General features: G+C 38.8%; 2 protein-coding genes across 14 annotated transcripts in view; both read right to left on the minus strand.

Annotated features, from left to right (window-relative positions):
• The window catches only part of LOC124135875, a 48,858-nt gene extending 43,225 nt beyond the window's left edge, over positions 1-5,633 (minus strand). The window contains exon 1 of one of the 3 annotated variants that reach the window (XM_046501539.2): positions 5,475-5,633. The gene's annotated coding sequence lies outside the window, so the exon portion shown is untranslated. Of the gene's footprint in view, positions 1-5,416 lie in introns of all 3 variants that reach the window. The other 2 variants (XM_046501540.2, XM_048382523.1) reach the window with 2 other exon arrangements.
• Positions 5,634-13,288: 7,655 nt separating this feature from the next.
• LOC124135873 (heterogeneous nuclear ribonucleoprotein A1-like) lies at positions 13,289-18,796 on the minus strand. Of its 11 annotated transcripts, none has more exons than XR_006861278.1 (11): positions 18,644-18,796; positions 17,839-18,143; positions 17,597-17,717; positions 17,107-17,314; positions 16,845-16,949; positions 16,505-16,585; positions 16,173-16,373; positions 15,902-15,986; positions 14,124-14,186; positions 13,704-13,763; positions 13,289-13,381 (listed from the first exon to the last, which is right to left on the minus strand). XR_006861278.1 is itself a non-coding variant. In XM_046501530.2 (9 exons), exons 1-8 carry the CDS (start codon positions 18,653-18,655, stop codon positions 15,928-15,930), a joined length of 1,092 nt encoding a protein of 363 aa, XP_046357486.1. In that variant the 5' UTR covers positions 18,656-18,796; the 3' UTR covers positions 15,198-15,677; positions 15,902-15,927. The 11 variants fall into 11 exon arrangements, 7 of the variants coding, with proteins under 7 accessions (XP_046357486.1, XP_046357484.1, XP_046357483.1 ...); XR_006861277.1 differs by having other exon boundaries at positions 15,902-15,998; XR_006861276.1 differs by having other exon boundaries at positions 16,134-16,373.
• Positions 18,797-18,854: the final 58 nt, after the last annotated feature.

The raw sequence follows: 18,854 nt of genomic DNA on the forward strand, positions 1-18,854 counted from the left end.
CCTAGAAGCATGAATGTGAAATGCTTATTTCAAATTTTTATTTTTTTACTGACATTTTTACCGCAGACTTGGGACCGAATATCGGCCTCAGGTCTAGATAAATCCTTGTAGAATAAACCTTTGAAAAGCAAATGCAACAAGCATGAAATACTCACATTTCCCCGCCAATATGACATGTCCGGTTGTGTGCAATGCATTAGCTCCTGTGAACTATGTTCACTGGGCCTTTTTGTAAATGGCCTAATTGCAGCACTAAAAAAGTTATTACTGGTGTTGTTTTGCCATCTACAGTTTATGATAAAATATGTAACTGTATTTGTAATGAGTAAGGAGGAGATATATGGACAAACAACTTCTTTATTACAATTAGGAGCGATGGTTTCGGTGTAGGTTCTAACACCGTTATCAAGCAAGTGAAGTACAGAGTATGGTTGACAAGAATATATACAGGATAGGAGGCAGTGTTTATACAGTTGAGTAGGTGTAAGATCAGTTACACTGTTGTATTTTAATGAGTTGTGTTTCTGCATGAAGTTAGTCAGTGAATGCAACAACTGTGTCCATGACACTTTTGGAGGAACATACACTCAAGCAATGCAGAACTTACCAACAAGAAAGGAAATGTATTCAATATTGCGAGATGACATTCTAAGTTTGGTGAAGAAATATGGTACAGTTTTCAAGATCTGCTCCGGAAACAAGGACTACCGCCATTTTTAGTTTAAATCAAAGTTGTTGCCATGGAAACTCAAAAAAAATTATTTTTTTAAATACCCCAAACTCTCAAAAGGCACCAGTTCACCACTAGACCTATCTATGTGCCAAATTTGGTAAAGAAATATGGTACAGTTCTCAAGATCTGCTCCGGAAACGAGGACTAATGCCATTTTCAGTCTAAATCAAAGTTGTTGCCATGGAAACTTGAATTTTTTTTTTTTTAAATACCCCAAACTATCAAAAGGCACCAGTTCACCACTAGACCTATCTATGTGCCAAGTTTGGTGAAGAAATATGGTACGGTTTTCAAGATCTGCTCCGGAAACGAAATGTGACGGACAGACAGAAGGATGGAAGGACGGAACCCATTCCTATATCCCCCTTCCACTTCGTGACGGGGGATAATAATGTGTTTGACACACAAGATGGTGTCGTTTTGAAACACATACCACTGTTTTGCTAATTTCATTACATCAAACAACTCAAAAACAAACTGGATTAAAAAAGACAAAATTAATTTTGTTACAAAAGCTTTCCAAATTCTCAACAGCTAAGGGGATTCTCATGGAACGTAACCTCTTTATCTAAATCCTAACACAAAAATAAAGGAGGAATAAATGAACATGTATTTAAATGTCAAAACATCCAAGAATAAAAAAAATGAGTGAATACTGATTTACGCTTCATCAGCAATTTTGAAGCTTATCACAGCTAAAATGAATATGAACGACCAAACAGATCAATTGCCATGCAAGTTAGCTTACAAGTGCTTGTGGAGCCTCAAGTACAGTTCCAGTCAACATCATCGCTGGTATTTCTGAGGAGAGTGTTTTAATGTCAGGACCACTCGTCTCCCCTGGCCTATCACAGGAAGCAGTAATGACCCTTGGGTCAGAAACAGGAAGCAGAGGTGGGGGATGGGACCAGTCCAACATGACAACATGGTCGTCATCACCACTGTACTCTGACATATCCTACATCAGTAGAATGAGGATGTGATCAAGCCTATCTCAAAATAATCGCCTGATTGTTTCACTTCCTACTTAGTTCTATAATAACAGTGATGCCTCCCACTATCAATTGTGCATGCCAAGCCTTATTAAAGTTCAACGGAAGATCATTCTCATAATAACTGACGTCAACTGTTTATCAAAATGTTATCGCAGTCCTACTAATATTGTATTATGAAAATGGGTTATTTCTTTAAATGTCATATCTATGATATGGTTGAAATTCTCTATGGGAATATATATACACCTACAACAGGGAATACAGTTCTCCCAGTGATGTCTGCCATTTGCTTTCCCTGACTGGAATAAAACAGTGTCAACCTCCCCATCACAATGTGGTGAACCTCCCACATGCTAGATAATAGTATTCAAACTGCCAAATGAGATAATATCTAAAAAATCTTGATCCTACTAACTTGTACTATATACATTAGGGTTCTAAATTCCTTGTACAAGAGTGGCAATGGGATATCTAAAATTATAATGGGATTGTGAAAATAGGTTCCCGGTGCCTAAGGGAACACTTCGCAATCATGCTGTATCTGTCTTATACAGCATCCTAAAAACACTTTCACACACGTGAGTGAGTGAGGTTTAATGCTGCTCTGAACAGTATTCCAGTTAAATCACAGCGTGTCAGCTTAATGTTGGAGGAAAGCACGAGGTGATGCAGGTCTCAGACATTTACCACTTTGGTGAAACCCACGAGCACGGGTATGGTGCTGACAAACCTATAAACATAATTGGGGTGAACCGGGATTCCAATTAATGGTGAAACAACATTCAGAGAGTTCATAGATAGTTTAAAAGAACTCATTTTCTGACACGCCAACACTCCAAAGGGCACACACACCCAAGCATCTTTTCGAGTGCTCTGTGGCCTTCCCTCCACTCAGCTGATGCAGTAAATGTTGATGGACACCATATTCAGCAATACTTCAGCAATACCATGGCAACCAGTAAATAATCTGGGCCATGCCATCCACTGGTTGACAGAGACAATCAACAGCGACAGGGCACAACAGAACTTCCTAGGTACACACTATGCCCCCAATCTCACCTCTAGGCTCCCGAGTAGCATGGGGTACTGAGGTCTATGCTGCCGAAACACTCCACAGTGCTCATCCACTCAGTGCACATGGTGTACATGTTTAAATACTATTTTCTCAGGGTATGTGCAATAGTTCTCAAGCAATTGTCAAACTTAAATTGAAAGTTAAGCCAATATGGTTGGATGTGATTTGTTTGTTTGTTTGTTGTTTAACGCCACACTTAGCAATATTCCAGCTATAAGACTGCGGTCTGTAAGTAATCGAGTCTGGACCAGACAATCCAGTGATTGATATCATGAGCATAGATCAAGCAATTGGGATCAATGACATGCATCAACCAAGTCAGCGAGTCTGACCACCTGATCTGAAACCATTCCCATTGTTTGTTTGTTTTTTGTTATCAAGGCAAGTATATATATTCTTTTGTGTGCTTGTTTGTTGTTTAATGCCGAACTCAGCAATATTCCAGCTATAGGACAGCGGTCTGGAAATAGTTGAGTCTGGACCAGACAATCCAGTGATTGACATCATGAGCATCGATCCACACAAATGGGATACGATGACATGCACAGTTGTCTTTTACGGCAAGCTAGGTTGCTGAAGACCTTATTGGACCCCAGATCTTCAAGGGGCTCATTCCCAATGACTTATTCTCAATTACTCAGTGTATCATGTCTGTTCTTTTGTTATAACTGCCCCAAACCCATTTACCATTATAGATTCATATCTAGGTGCCATTATTGCAATCTCTTAACTTAGAAATCCCCGCTCAGGAAAGGTGATGGATATGGTTATTTTCTGTATAGATACACTTACTAAAAATAACTTACAACTCGTTTAATAATGACAGTCTGGCATTTATGTCATTCAATAACACAAATGTGTTGTAGTTAGTGATAAAGGTCACTACTAAGACAACACATTTCAGAGCAGACTGACTTTCATATGAATAAATATATATGCCATAGCTATTTATTTTTTTCTATTTCGACCGACCTTGTGTGGAAAAACAGGAACAAATCCATAAAATATAAAATTAAAAAAGAGTGGCCTCAACAGCCACATGTGTCTGCAGCTAGCGTTTCCTTTTTAATTGCTCTGAAATATGTTTTGTCAAAAAGTTTCCATGTGATTTGATGTCAAAGTATGTATCACATTATATACCGTATCGTATCGTGACCAGTGTATCATGACCTTGCTGTATTGTGACCCATGTATCGTGACTTTGCTGTATCGTTTCACCCCAAGCAGCAATTGGGTCCAGAATATTTATCATACCAGAATGGAGACATACACTGGGTAATCAAGGATGCCATTGATGATAATCTTTAACACTGAAAATGTCAAGCATGCATTCCTCTTGTTACTTTGTTAATACGGAGAGCATATACCAAGGTTAATGCTTTCCCTGATACATATCATCGTGTGACAAACTGAACCGCAACTGCGCTGGTGTTTGTTCTGGCATGACTGGATACAATCATTTGCTTGGTATTTATGAGCAACCTACCCATCATCCAAAACACTATTTATAACAAGCCTGTAGTGTGAACTGTCCCTTTAACAACAAGTAACTGTATGTATAGTTAGGGTCGTGATCTGTAACATTACCACTGTAAGTCCCAAGTTAAGACCTGGACCAATCCACTAGACAAACAAATTACTCGGTGGTTTTTCAGTGGAAGGTGGGCATGTGAAAACACTATTTGTTATGTTCAGATATTCTCCCGACTGGGAAAATAGACACCAAAATTAAATATTATAAATATTTCATGTCATAATATCTAATATCCACATATTGTGTTAATGTTTCAATACGTCAGTCTCATACATGTATCTCCAAAATGACATTTCTGGGACCAAAATATTAAAATAGTGATTGGTCATCAAGATAAAAACTAATAGCTGTTCAACGAAGCATAAGTATGGTTCTGTACCACCAGCTTTTTAGGCAATCTAATATGAACTGTATTCAGTAACACTGGCAACCTATCTTAAAAATACAATGTATTTACATCAGTAGTTCAGCACATACCATTAGAAACCAGACAACTATTAATTCAACTTTACAATGCTGCCCATAAAAAGTAATACGATTTGTTTTCCCATCAAAGTAACAACACAGGAAATGTATACTTTCAAAATTACAAATTAAATTCCTATACAATAAAGATACGATACAACAGATATCTAAAAGAACGAGGTATCTTTTCCAGTGGCATCACTGAGTGTATACAGTGGTATAAGGGCTTAAAGGCTATTTCATGTATTGTATGCTTATGATTTCATGAGATGGATGATATTCACAGACAATCTCCATGACACATTATTGGAATGTTTCAGTATTCGCAGGTCTAGTGCACTCGGTCGACAGGGAGCAGCTTGCATACTACTTTTCTAGGAAACGATAAAAGCTTATCTGTTCACACATATATCACCACTGGGTTTTTTTGCGGAAACAATTTTGATAGCATTCAACTCGACGACAAATCTCGTAGGCACTACTTTCAGGTTAAAGAGTTATAAATTACGGTCCTGTAATTTCTGCACAGGTGGATATAAAAGCACGTCGACACAATCATCTGTTGATCTCAACATCTCAATGCGAAGGTATAACTTGAAGTTCAAACCTGTTACCTGTTTCGATTCAATATTCCAGTAGATCCAAACTGATCAGTGCAAAAATGAGGTATACCTGTTAGCGTCTGTGAGCCGGGACCAGTGCAGAGTTTTTGAACAATTACAATGTCCGCGGTGACTCAAATCGAAACTATTCCACTCCGCGCCCACAGGTGACTATAGTCATCAAAACTCAGCCGCCATTAACGGTAGCGTAGGCATGCGTACACCCAACGCGGAAGCAGGTGCCCGTCACGTGACCTCTGTAGTCGCTGTAGCACTTCACGCGGTCCGTTTAAAAACACGGTGAGGTGAAATGGGGTTTAATCTCGCGTCCAAAATTATTGCACTTATATAGCGACGTAAGTTGCTCCTATGAGTATATATACTCATGTAAGTAAAAGTAAAATTGTTATGCATGGTCACATCAAAGGGGAGTATACTGCATCACTCACAGGAAATCACGTTTGTAAATCTTCAAGGTCTCAAGATGAAATGGGACTTATCTTACAACGGAAACGTTAGGTTTCTGCCATACTAAATATGGTCCGTACTTGCAGTTGGTTCGGCCAGTAAAAGGAATATTTTGGGGTAAAACGTTGTGAGAGAATGGCTGCGACTGGTACGACCATTTCCAAATACACGGAAATGTGTTTCATTTATCACAAGCAGAATACCCGAAGCCAAAAGAAAATTGGGCTCATTGACGACTGGCACATTGGAAACGAGTGATAATAGCTATCTATAGGATGGTCAAATAAACTGCTTACGTAACTATATCATTGTCGTCAAGATTACAATTCTTCATTGTAATCTGACCTTGCATTGCTGTACATCGTATCTTATTCAAGCTGTATCACTGAGAGTAAGTGATTATCTCCCTTACCCGAACAGCTCAATTGCGCACTACCTTTGCAATGTATCGTATGTTATTCAGGCAGCCATCGAGAAACGTTCCAGGAAGGAACTCAATTTTCACACTGCTATTGCAACATAATGTTCAACACGATTAAATACCAGGCTTCTATAAAGTATGACTTTGTTCAATAAACAGCACATGTAAAACAACGGGTTTGATATGAGAATTTTTTTATTAGTTATCTTCATAATCACATGTATGGCGCTTGCTGTGCATAGTTGAGCACAGCATTGTTTTAAATACTTCACTGTATGTAATGTATGGTACATACCGTTTCATGCGGCGGTTTATGTTTCTGCATGGTTTATTGCTTTGACAACAAAAAAATAACTTCCAGCAGAGATTATACACCCGTATATGTTCTTTGCTTCTGGATACATAGGAAATCAACAGGTTGGTCTGTAGTTTGCAATTATAGCGACGCGCATGCACGTGTGTGTGTGCTGCTTGTACTAGTCCGGACTAATGCCGATCTTATAATCCTAGCTCACTGAGATACCATGCCGCAGTTTAACATGAATACTCAACTCAAGACAGCATCGAGCCGACTAGCCCTTGTTTTATCCCCTGCCGAGCGCCAGGCAAGGTAACAAGTGCCATGTTTTAACGTCTTTTTGGTATGATGCGGCCGGGGATCAAACCCCGAACCTCCTAGACAACGGAGGTGGTAATTTAAAAACAAGGTATTTCATACTTCATATGTATATGATCTAATGTCTGATACACAAACGCATGCGCTAAAGTTACTCCTATGAGTATATATACTCATGTAAGTAAAGCATTTGCATGGTCACATCAAAGGGAGTATACTGCATCACTCACAGGAAATCACGTTTGTAAATCTTCAAGGTCTCAAGATGAAATGGGACTTATCTTACAACGGAAACGTTAGGTTTCTGCCATACTAAATATGGTCCGTACTTGCAGTTGGTTCGGCCAGTGAAAGGAATATTTTGGGGTAAAACGTTGTGAGAGGATGGCTGCGACTGGCACGACCATTTCCGAATACACGGAAATGTGTTTCATTTATCACAAGCAGAATACCTGAAGCCAAAAGAAAATTGGGCTCATTGACGACTGGCACATTGGAAACGAGTGATAATAGCTATCTATAGGATGGTCAAATAAACTGCTTACGTAACTATATCATTGTCGTCAAGATTACAATTCTTCATTGACGATAAATATTTAGAATATCAACGTTTTTTTTAATTTCTTGTGTGAATGTTCATTTTACCCTCAAAAGGTATTAATGCAAATGTAGCCATGCGGGAAGAGAGTCCACTGTGATTTCATTTTGTCTGTAATATTTGTACCTTATAGTCAGATTTCATATAAGCAAGTCTCCAATATTCTTTGTTTTATTATAAGTCATTTAATATATCAACTATTAACACTACAATATATGGCACTATCGTCGGAGTCTTGTTTAGGTTTTAATATAACAGAGTTTCTGCTGGATGAAGAGGAAACACTCGATCCAAGTCACGAAATTGACAGAAACACACGATAAAGTGGAGATGTCAGATGTGTGTGTGTCGAAACACTGGAGTAAATCTCAAATCGAGAACACGACCCTTTATACGAAAACATTGCGGCCTGGGCCCCGTTCCACGAGGCGATCTTAGCTCTACGATTGTCGTAAGCCAATGTTAAAGAATGGGAGTTACGATCATCTTATGCCCTAAGATCGCTTTGTGGAAAGGGGCCATGTACTTCATTCCAGCAACCCTTACAAGCAAACGACTCCAGGAAACTGTTATGAAGTCGTGTGTTTTTTCGAATCATCAAACATCCGTGTGTTAATTAAACTTGTTATTAACGTAAATAGTCTATAATCTGCCTTGTGTGTATGGGTTCTAGCCTGGAGCAAACAAATTTGCTTCATTTAATGTGTGACGAAGGTTGTTTAGTGAGTATGTGTCGACTTCACACGTCATGTCAATGTTGAGAATCGAACACGGGTCCTCGTGGTGACGAGCCAACGCTTTAACCACTAGGCTACCCCACCGCGCCACTCCAGCAGCGGAGCTCTCGCAACTCAAGACAACAAGCCTGAATGTGAGGCAGTGCAGACGCACCATGTAGTGTTCTTATTCGAGGAAAGCTTTCGCAAAAACGGATATATGATTCATCCCCGCCCTTAAGACGGGGAAGTATACGGGAGAGGTTAATTTTATAGCATATATGTCGACATGTTGGTTTCTTTGAAATTTCAAGCCACACAGTTACCGAAACGAAACATAAAAATCATGTGAAATGTGCGTGAAATGTTGATGTTTATCTTTTCCAGCAATAAGAGATACTTCAAAATCGTCTTGCTATTCTGAGACTTAGTCACTTTTCGTAATGCTGATAACCCATGAAATTTGTTCATTTTGTTTTTAAAAGAGCTAAAAATGATCCCATTTCGCTAAAGTTAACCGGTCTATATTTTGTAAGAATAAACTATTGCGCATTGAGCGATTATCTCCTTTAGCTATAGGTGATAAATCACGCATTGACCTTGCAATGCTGTACATCGTATCTTATTCAAGCTGTATCACTGAGAGCAAGTGATTATCTCCCTTACCCGAACAGCTCAATTGCGCACTACCTTTGCAATGTATCGTATGTTATTCAGGCAGCCATCGAGAAACGTTCCAGGAAGGAACTCAATTTTCACACTGCTATTGCAACATAATGTTCAACACGATTAAATACCAGGCTTCTATAACGTATGACTTTGTTCAATAAACAACACATGTAAAACAACGGGTTTGATATGAGAAATTTTTTATTAGTTATCTTCATAATCACATGTATGGCGCTTGCTGTGCATAGTTGAGCACAGCATTGTTTTAAATACTTCACTGTATGTAATGTATGGTACATACCGTTTCATGCGGCGGTTTACGTTTCTGCATGGTTTATTGCTTTGACAAAAAAAAATAACTTCCAGCAGAGATTATACACCCGTATATGTTCTTTGCTTCTGGATACATAGGAAATCAACAGGTTGGTCTGTAGTTTGCAATTATTTTCCAAAAAGATAATACGGTTGCATGATATCTTCACGATGTTTTGGTTGATCATAGTAACATTCTTCTAAACAAATTTCAAATCTAAGCCGGAAGCAATCACAACACAAACCCAGTTAACCAAACGGAACCATACACAAGAGTGAGTGAGGGAGTTGGGTTTAACGCCGTTGAATAGTATTCCGTGTCAGCTTGATGTGGGAGGAAAGTCTGAAGTGATGCAGGTCTTAGACGTTCACCACTTTGGTGAAACCAACGAGCAAGGGTTTTGTGCTGACAACAAAATCGGGGCGAACCGAGATTGAAACACACTGTCATAGGTTTCTGGCGTGCCCAATTTAAGGGACACAACTCTGCATAGCGAATTGCAGCGACTTGGCCAACCATGTCCCCGTAAAAAACTGTAAGAAACTGATACAACAAAGATGTTTTAGATGAGATATGTATTGCGGAACATTCCATGAAAAAACAGTGGCAATATTACACAATCACAAACTACAAAATACATGCACAATAAACGACAATTAAAAAACACAGGAACATTCAACATTCAAAGGAGGTACATTATAACAATTTTATTTAAAAAACAAGTGTATTATAATGATATGGAAACAATATGAGAATTGAGCAAAACTATGGTAATGTTGTACATACATGTACAAGGAATTTGTTTGTAATTGTTGATATGTTAACAGATCTTGGAAGTTGTTTCTGGATAACTGTTGGTAAACTTATTAAGAATCTGTGTACCAAATTCTTTATCATGATTGGGGATTATTTGTGATTCTCTTTCTTGGTTGTATTATGTAAGACAGTGCGTAATGTTGTTCATCTTCTGAGACATCACGTTTCACAGAGACGTTGTTCAAATGGGGTTGGTGTTTTTGTATATCTACAATTTTTTCAATTTTCAGTTTGTGATTACTTAAACGAAGTTTTGAGAAAAGTGACCTATGGCCTTTGTTTTTACAATATGTAAGATAATTCTCAATATTTATAGATAACGTGACCAAACTGTATGTTCCTAACTTGCTGCTAGATAAATGGGAATCCATTAATGATTGCGTGTATTTTTACATTTGAACTGAAGTATATTTAGAGATGATTCATTACATTTTTTGTGTTTACTATTTTAAAAGTTTGCTTTATTTAACCCAACCAACATTTTGACCAGAAATATTGATATTTGCTGCCAAAGCATGCCATAGAGTGACATTTGTTGTGTTATCTATATAGGATTTTTTTAATTGGTACTAATAGTGGGTATATATCAAGTTTTGCCTGACAGGCCCAGTTTTCTTGCCTGGGTTTTCTTTGTGCTGACCAATTAAAGATACTGTTTCTTTTATTGTGCTTTCCAAATATAACTACATTAATAACAACCAATTTGTACTTTACACAAATTCTCTCCTCCCATAGCTTACACTTCCTTCCTCTGCACATAACATTATACTGCGGGGAGCTATTGATGCTCTGCAGCAATCTCTACTTGTCTGTCATTCCGTTTGTTGTTTAATGCCGTACTCCGCAATATTGCAGCGGCGGCCTGTAAGTAATCGAATCTGGAACAGACAATCCCGTGATTGATATCTACGCTATCAAGGTACATTGCTGAAAGACCACCATCCTAATTGGGATACGATGACACGCAATCAAACAATCACAGGGCCTGACCATCCGATCCAGTTGCAAACATGCCGGGAACCTATATTTCTACCGGATGTATCCCCGCGTGTCATTCTGACTACCGATAAGGGCAAGGGCAGAGTGTCAAATAAGGTTCCTCTATAAGGAAAGAGTCATCAGAGGATGGAATCCCCCCCCCCCACAAAAAAAAAATATATAAAAAATTTGAAAGAACAAATCATCTGACTGTTACTTGAAGTCCAACTTGATGAGATAATTTCTATCTAATCTGTCTGTCTGTATACAAGAGTAGTTATTGAGCTGTCAAAACAATACCAGGGAATTGGGATTCGTAACTTTCTCTTCTTTTTTTTATGTCAGATACACACCAATATAAACGCAGACAAAGCCAAACTTGACTTGGACTTTTTTCTTTTAAAATTCCTAAAATTAAAATAGCAAAAGGCACCACTTCAGCCATTGGTTATTACAAGTACCCAGTTTGGATGTCTTCCACGGTTTCAAGCTGTGCTCCGGAAAAGGAACCCATCCCCGCCCCCATTGGTTGGTTTGTTGTTTTAGGCCGCACTCAGCAATATTCCAGCATATGACGGCGGTCTGTAAATAATCGAGTCTGGACCAGACAATCTAGTGATTGATATCATGAGCATCGATCCACACAATTGGGATAGATGACATGCTTCAACCAAGTTAGCGAGCCTGGCCACCCGATCCCGTTAGTCGCCTCTTTCGAATTGGGACTGAGTCCACATGGTTTCCATGGAAATCGAGAAAAATCACTTCAGGATCTGTATATATATCTGCCATTTATTGTTCTCTAGTTAAGCCCCGAAACGAAATCCACCCCTTATGGAGACTTAAGTACAAATTGTCAATTGTCAAATTAACAATAAATAAACAAAAAATCTGCAAATAACAAAAGGCACAACTTCAGGACCTGGTTGTAGATCTGCCAATTTTTTTGGGAAGATATTGAACGGTTTTTGAGTTGTTCCCGGAAACGAAATAGGGGGGCAACACATGAATGATTAATGATCTTGTGACTGCGATGATGAGTACAGACTTCTTGAAACGCCAATAAAATACCATGTTCAATTGACATGATATTTGTGTAGTGTCTTCGACAAATCTAGCGGCGGAACAGTGAGTTGAGAATAATGAGAATACCGACTAGCGTGGAAATGTGTGCAATTCACTTCAGCCCCGCACATCTTACGGAAGAATTAACTGCATCTCGCATGTCCTTACGCCAATGGCTGGTTGGTCAGGACATGCATGACGAAGGTTCTTCGTAATTGCACTCACCTTTACTGTTCGTATTGAACAATCCAAAAAGGAATCGTGTTGTCAAAATCGGATTATTATACAAACTGGAGTATCAAGGGTATTTTCCCCCTTTCATTTTCGCCTTCCTGTTTGATTACAAGTGATTTCATGGAACTAATATTCGTGATACTCGATAGGTTCTCTGGGTGGGGGAGAAAGAAAGAAGGAAACATGTTTTTGTATTAAATATTCAGATCAAAAACGTTTCCCCGTTTCTTCCGAAGTCACATTTCCTGGAGAGGCTCAAGCTTTAACTATTTGCCGACCAGTTAAAATTCTGAAAGGGATTGCATGATCACCAAATGGCATGTTAATATCCATTTTGTGGGAGCAATAATAACTGGGGCCCCAGTCCCAAGATGCCCAGAGCGCCCTAGATTTCTTTGAGGACAGTAAAAGTGAATTGTTCCCTCTCGGATGTGCTCTTTACACATCTTCGCACCAGTAAAGATATTGTCTGTATGTGTTCAGTGGTTTGAAACAATATTCAAATGCATGAAAGAAAGGTCAAATGTGTGTATGTGTGTAATGTCCATTAAAATGTACGCCTCCCTCGGAAATATTCCAACAGAAAGACAGTATGTAAGACAATCCCGTGTGCCGAGATCTTGGGACCATCCATACATTTGGTACACAATAACATGCAACAAAGTGTCAAATCCTGACCACCCAATCCATTTAGCATAGGCTGGCGAGTATATTCCGCTTGCAAGTGGCATTTTTTTAAAAACATTCTGGTCGTTGCGTACGTTGTAGTCGGCATTATTCCAGCCATGTCTAAATAAAGACTGGTCTACGGGTACCGTGACCAGCAGTACAGGCATATCAGCTAACATACACCCATCTATAAAAATTCTTTCATCCACAAAGATGGTCCAATGCGAGCAAACTTGTGCCCTGGCAGACGGGCGACTCGTCAGGGGTTGTCAGACGACCTTCCGACATTGACTATTCTCCTTTAAATGTCAACAGAACTAATTTTTTTCTAAAAATTGTGTTTATTCATCAAATTTACACAATTGGAAAGTTCCTCGTGTCCTGGGAAGTACATTGTTGTCTTGCCATTTGAAACTGAAAGAAAATCAGCATAATAAAGGAGAGGCAGATGGATGTTCAAGGTCTTATTTCTCAAAAATACGTCTTTCAAATAATTTTAACATAATACTTCACTTTTGATAGGGACATTTCTCCATGATTCTCACATGTCTAGTGTCATTCAAAAGCATGACATCTGATTAGTCTTTCTAACTAAACAGCTTGGTCAAGCATGAACTTGCACACGAGTTTGAAAACAAACGAACTTGCATAAATACTTCTAAGACATGACCTAAGTAGATATTCAGTGGATACATTTTAACTCATTAATACACAAAATCTTCAGATCTTCACTTACCATAGACAATATTTTGTCTCCAATGCAGTCCCTTTCTTATTGAGCAGTCCTTTTCTAAACCTGAAAATAATAAATTGTTGGTACATGAACACATCTTCTGGGTTAAAACAGATGAGCATGATTTCATCAAGTGACTGAATAGACAATGATTTCATGTCCCGAGAAACCAAGGATTATATACAGGTATGAGTGATATTTTCTTTTGCAGCTGAAACATCCTTGCAATGAGAGTGGTCCATTACTTTGAAATTTTTATGGGGAAGCCATCAGATTTGAGGTCAGTTAAAATACGCAGATCCAGAAGATTCTCATCCCTGAATATCAACAAATCTGCTGTTGGTGTATTTCAGCACATCTTTACCACAAATTTACTGATTTATAACATTTCAAAATGTGTAACCTAACAAGAATGTACACTACCTTGAGATCAGGACTGGCGTGGATTAAGACTCAGGAGCCACTTATTCTTGGTCCATTGTGAACCTGTACAAAAATTAAAAATAGATCAATAAATTGTATCACAATCTTCCTAGTTCGGCATATGGATAGGTGCTACTTTTACTTGAAGAGATCTTTGAAATATTCACTACCCATGGGACTAAGTTAGATATGATCCTTACTACCATATAGGTTTCTAGTTTGTCAGCTTTAGTATGTAGTAGTATTGAAGAATGTTGAGCAGTAACTTTCAACTTACCTCCACCTACAAGGATTACTAGGGACATCGTACTCGGGACCTGTACTATTAAATGGACTAACACCACATTCAGCATGTTCTTTTCACAAACTATTCCAATATTCAACATACATGTCTTGCATGGCATGCAAAGGTTTACGGGCAGTTACATAGATTTCTGTTAAAAATTCCAAATACTGACTAGCATCTGAAGACATCAGGAGTGATCATGAAAGCATATGATAGGGAAATCTAGCCTTTATGAAATATTGAGGTCAATCTTATTTGGCTTCACAGGAGGTCCTAAGATGACAATACATCACGTTCAGTAAGGGAAATTCAGGTCCAATTGATGGATTTATTTTCATCCTATTCAGTACTATACCATGATCAATCCTATAGCTCAAAGAGCCATTATCAGCAAAGTCTTATCATACATTATAATTTCCTATCTTGGAATTCATAATGTCTAGAGTGTGTATTAACAATGTGATAAATTTCAAATTCGGAAGTTCTAAATGAAAAAAAATGTATTTCTAAAATTTGCTAAGTAAAAAAAGCAAGCAACTCCGTAACAATTTCTAACTGGTGAAATTAATTTAGCTTATGTCAATACATTCTCTTTTGCACCAAGATAAGACTTTTTACTTGTCTACAGGTTTGCTTGTCCAGATTTCTAATTTTAGACATCAAGCATTTACTCCAAATATTTGCCCTACCAATCAACACAAAGAACAAATCTTCCAATGTAATGGAACTTCATGGCAAAGTTGTCAAAAAGTTGGAAATTGGCAACTTAGGAAAATGAGACTTAGTGGCACATTTCTATACAAATTTATTCTCATGATGATACCAAACATACAATGATGTGACAATACGACACGGACAGAATATAAAATATGACAACGTCAGCGTGACATGAAATGAATTAAAACATAACAGGATCTTTGAAGACGACATCTATGTACAAGAGCTTGGTAGGTAGGTAGTTTCCTGTGGACTCGATGGGGAGAATATATCCAATAACCTGCAGTCGTAGGTTAATATCAGCTAGACTCCAACTCCTTCCTTCTATATATCTTCTTAGATTATCTATGTAGATGGGTATGAGTCCATTGAAGTCTATTTAAGAGCCCAGGGCACTTATTCAGGTTCATTCAAGGCTACCTGTCACCCTAATGCCCTGATAAGGGCATCTAGTTCACTTTGTAGACTGGTTGCTAAGGTAACTGGTAGCTATGGATACTCGATATCTGCCTGTCTGCATTTCTTGTGATATTTTCACTCACTGAGCCTACCTATATATATTTAAGAGAACAAAATACCTAGTTATTAGGACATAGCAAAGCATACATTCATGGTAATTGTATAACAAGTGATTAAACACCATAGACAGTCTTATTTAGATTGATCTTTGAGAATAGCTACTTGTTAAGTAACTTTGAGTAACTTTTGATTTGATTCTATTTTGAGGATGTCATTTACTCTACATCATAGGATTGACATTTTACAGAGTACTTACAGAAAACTATGTTGCCTAAATACTGTTCAGCGTCTGTTGTAGCCACCGCCATAGCCACCAGTCCCTCCTCCACTCCCGTAAGAGCCTGAAACACCATCTAATATGCCATCATTTCTACACTTAATACAAGGCCAAAATAACATAACAACAATAAGAGCCCAATTAATGCAAAGTTCTTTTTTTTTTTTCAAACCATGCATTTTACACTGACTTAAGGTCAAACTAAACTAACCCCCATATGGTCCCGATCCTCTTTGTGAATAGTTTCCACCTTTCATGACGCCACCTCCATACGATGATCCATAGTTGGAGCCAAAGCTTGAGTTGTCTCCCCATCCATTTCCTCCCTGGTTGCCACCATAGCCACCTCCACTGCTGTAGTCATTGTAGCCGCCCTGGTTCCAGTTGTCATTGCCATAGCCTCCTCCATAGCCGCCACTCTGCTGACTGTAACCACCACCATATCCGCCACCTAAAATGGGATGAACATTATTCATGAGTATTTCAAGAAGTAACCAAATAACATTCAACTTATGTCATCCTATCATTTCATCCTATTTTCCAGGAAAAGCAGCTGTACATTTCTGGTGTAAGAACCAATACCTTGGTTGTAGCCATTTCCATAGCTGTCGCCATAGCCTCCGCCTCCACCGTAACTGCCACCCTGTTGGTAACCCCCACGACCTGCAAATAAACCATGTCAGGGATAATGTTAAAGGCACTTATGCTAAGGAATCGACTTGTGTCAAAGATATCCTTTGAGCCAGTAGCATGCCTAGCAGCAGATGTAACTAACATACTGAGCAAATGGGCGTGCTTTTCCTGGAATTAAGTAACATTCCGGCATTTGCAAACAACTCTTGCAATCAAAACTTACAGCCTGATTAAACGGATGATTTCATTATGAACCATAAATCGTAAGGCAATCTACAAGCTAAATTACCTCCACGGCCACCCCGACCACCTCCGCGGGCACCTCCCTGGTTATCTCGGGATGTCGCCTTCTTTACCTCAACCTGGCGGCCATTTACTTCATGGTACTTTTTCACTGGGAAAATAAAGTTATTTTCAACATCACCATTAACCTTGAGTTCACATGAGGGTATATTGAATTAGACAATTAACACAAATGCTGATCTATTGTAATAAAACATTTTAATCAACAAGCATTTAAAATCAAGACTAGTTATATATTTATTACTTACAGACAGCTTTGTCAACACAGTCATGGTCATCATAGGAAATGAAACAGAAGCCCTTGGGTTTGCCTGTGGCCTTGTCCATGATGAAATCAACTGAAGTTACTTCACCAAACTCTGAGAAGACATCTTTCAACATTTCTTCTGTGAACTCTTCTTTGATTCCACCCACAAACATCTTCTTGACCGACTGCTGAGATGAACCACCTCCATCCTAATGAAAAAGAATTCGCCAAAAATCAAATTATATAGAGAAACACATAACAAGAGATTGCTATATCCATGACATTACTATCATCTTTTACAGGGACTAATGAAAACATTATTGACATTAGCTCACAAATTAAAAATATAATAAAATGCAAAATTACACACAAAAACCCATCCAAATGCAATTGAAAAATTTAAGTAACCAAAGCTCAAATGGGTTGATTACTGAGTAAATATTTAGATCTTAAAACAAAAAAGACATTGCATTAAAACAATGGTGGTATACCTCTCTGGGCATGGCACGCTTTGTTTCCACCTCTCGACTGTCAATAACATGGGGTCTGTTGGCCTGAGCAGCATCAATTTCAGCAGCTGCCTTGTATGTGATGAAGCCGAAGCCTCTTGATCTGTAAGCAAAAACATGCATCATTGACTTGCAAAAAAGGTAATACAATAGGTTATTGACAATCTTGTTAACTGTCTTTGAACAATTACAAAAAAAACTCTTAAATTTGGATTGATGCTTACCGTTTTGTGTTTGGGTCCTTCATTACAACACAGTCGACAACATCGCCCCATTGTTCAAAATGTGTTTTCAAGCTTTCGTCTGTTGTCTCGTAGCTGAGACCACCGATGAAAAGCTTTCTGAACTGTTCATCTTCGGGGTCCGTTGGGTGCTCGCGGGGATTTCTCCTCCCACCACGACCTCCGCCACCTCCTCCATAGCCGCCGCCACCGCCTCCGTAGCCGCCGCCGCCACCACCAAACCCTCCTCCTCCATAGCCGCCGCCACCGCGGCCTCTTCCTCCTCCCCGACCTCTACCGCCACCAAACTACAAACATAACAAGCATGGTTACAAAACGTGGCAACAACGATCTTGTATAACTTAGTGCGACAAAGCAATAGTTATTGTCGAGTCTTTTCAACGATATGGCGAAACCGGAAAAAGCCAGACTTCAACATGGTAGTCTAGTAACTACGGCGGCAACTCGCACATGCGCCCTTTGTTCTAGAAGGATCACGTGTTTTCACAATCTCTCAATTGCAAATTAATCTCGAATTTAAAATAACGTAAGCCATCAATGGCAATAGAACACGAAACAGTACTAAATAAATGCACAATAAATTAAGAATGGCGAGGCAGTAACTTTTAAACAAGAGCGCAATATCTATCTAAAGTAGGTCATGATGCGAAGCCATTTTGCTCGTCTCTTCCAAGAACAAAGACCCGGCGAGCGGCCTCGGTTGAAAAATGCAAAATAACGCTGAAATACGCGTGTAAAAGGAACGAAATATTAACCAAAGTAATCACTAGAATATAAATATACTCACGCCACCCGACATTGTCCTAAGAAGTTTGTTAAGGAATAAACTTAAGAGATTTTTCTGATCAGAGAAGCGCTGTTACTGCTTCCTACACGTGCCCGGTTTGAAATGGCAGAGGTAGGGTCACGTGATGGATGATGTCATCTAGAATCAGCATAAATTGTCTTTTCTTTCCCAAGTTCATCCCGGTGAAATAACATACTTTACTTATTCCTTA

This window comes from Haliotis rufescens, unplaced genomic scaffold (genome assembly GCF_023055435.1).
Source record: "Haliotis rufescens isolate VD_foot unplaced genomic scaffold, xgHalRufe1.0.p SCAF_4, whole genome shotgun sequence".
In the NCBI taxonomy this organism is placed as follows: domain Eukaryota; kingdom Metazoa; phylum Mollusca; class Gastropoda; order Lepetellida; family Haliotidae; genus Haliotis; species Haliotis rufescens.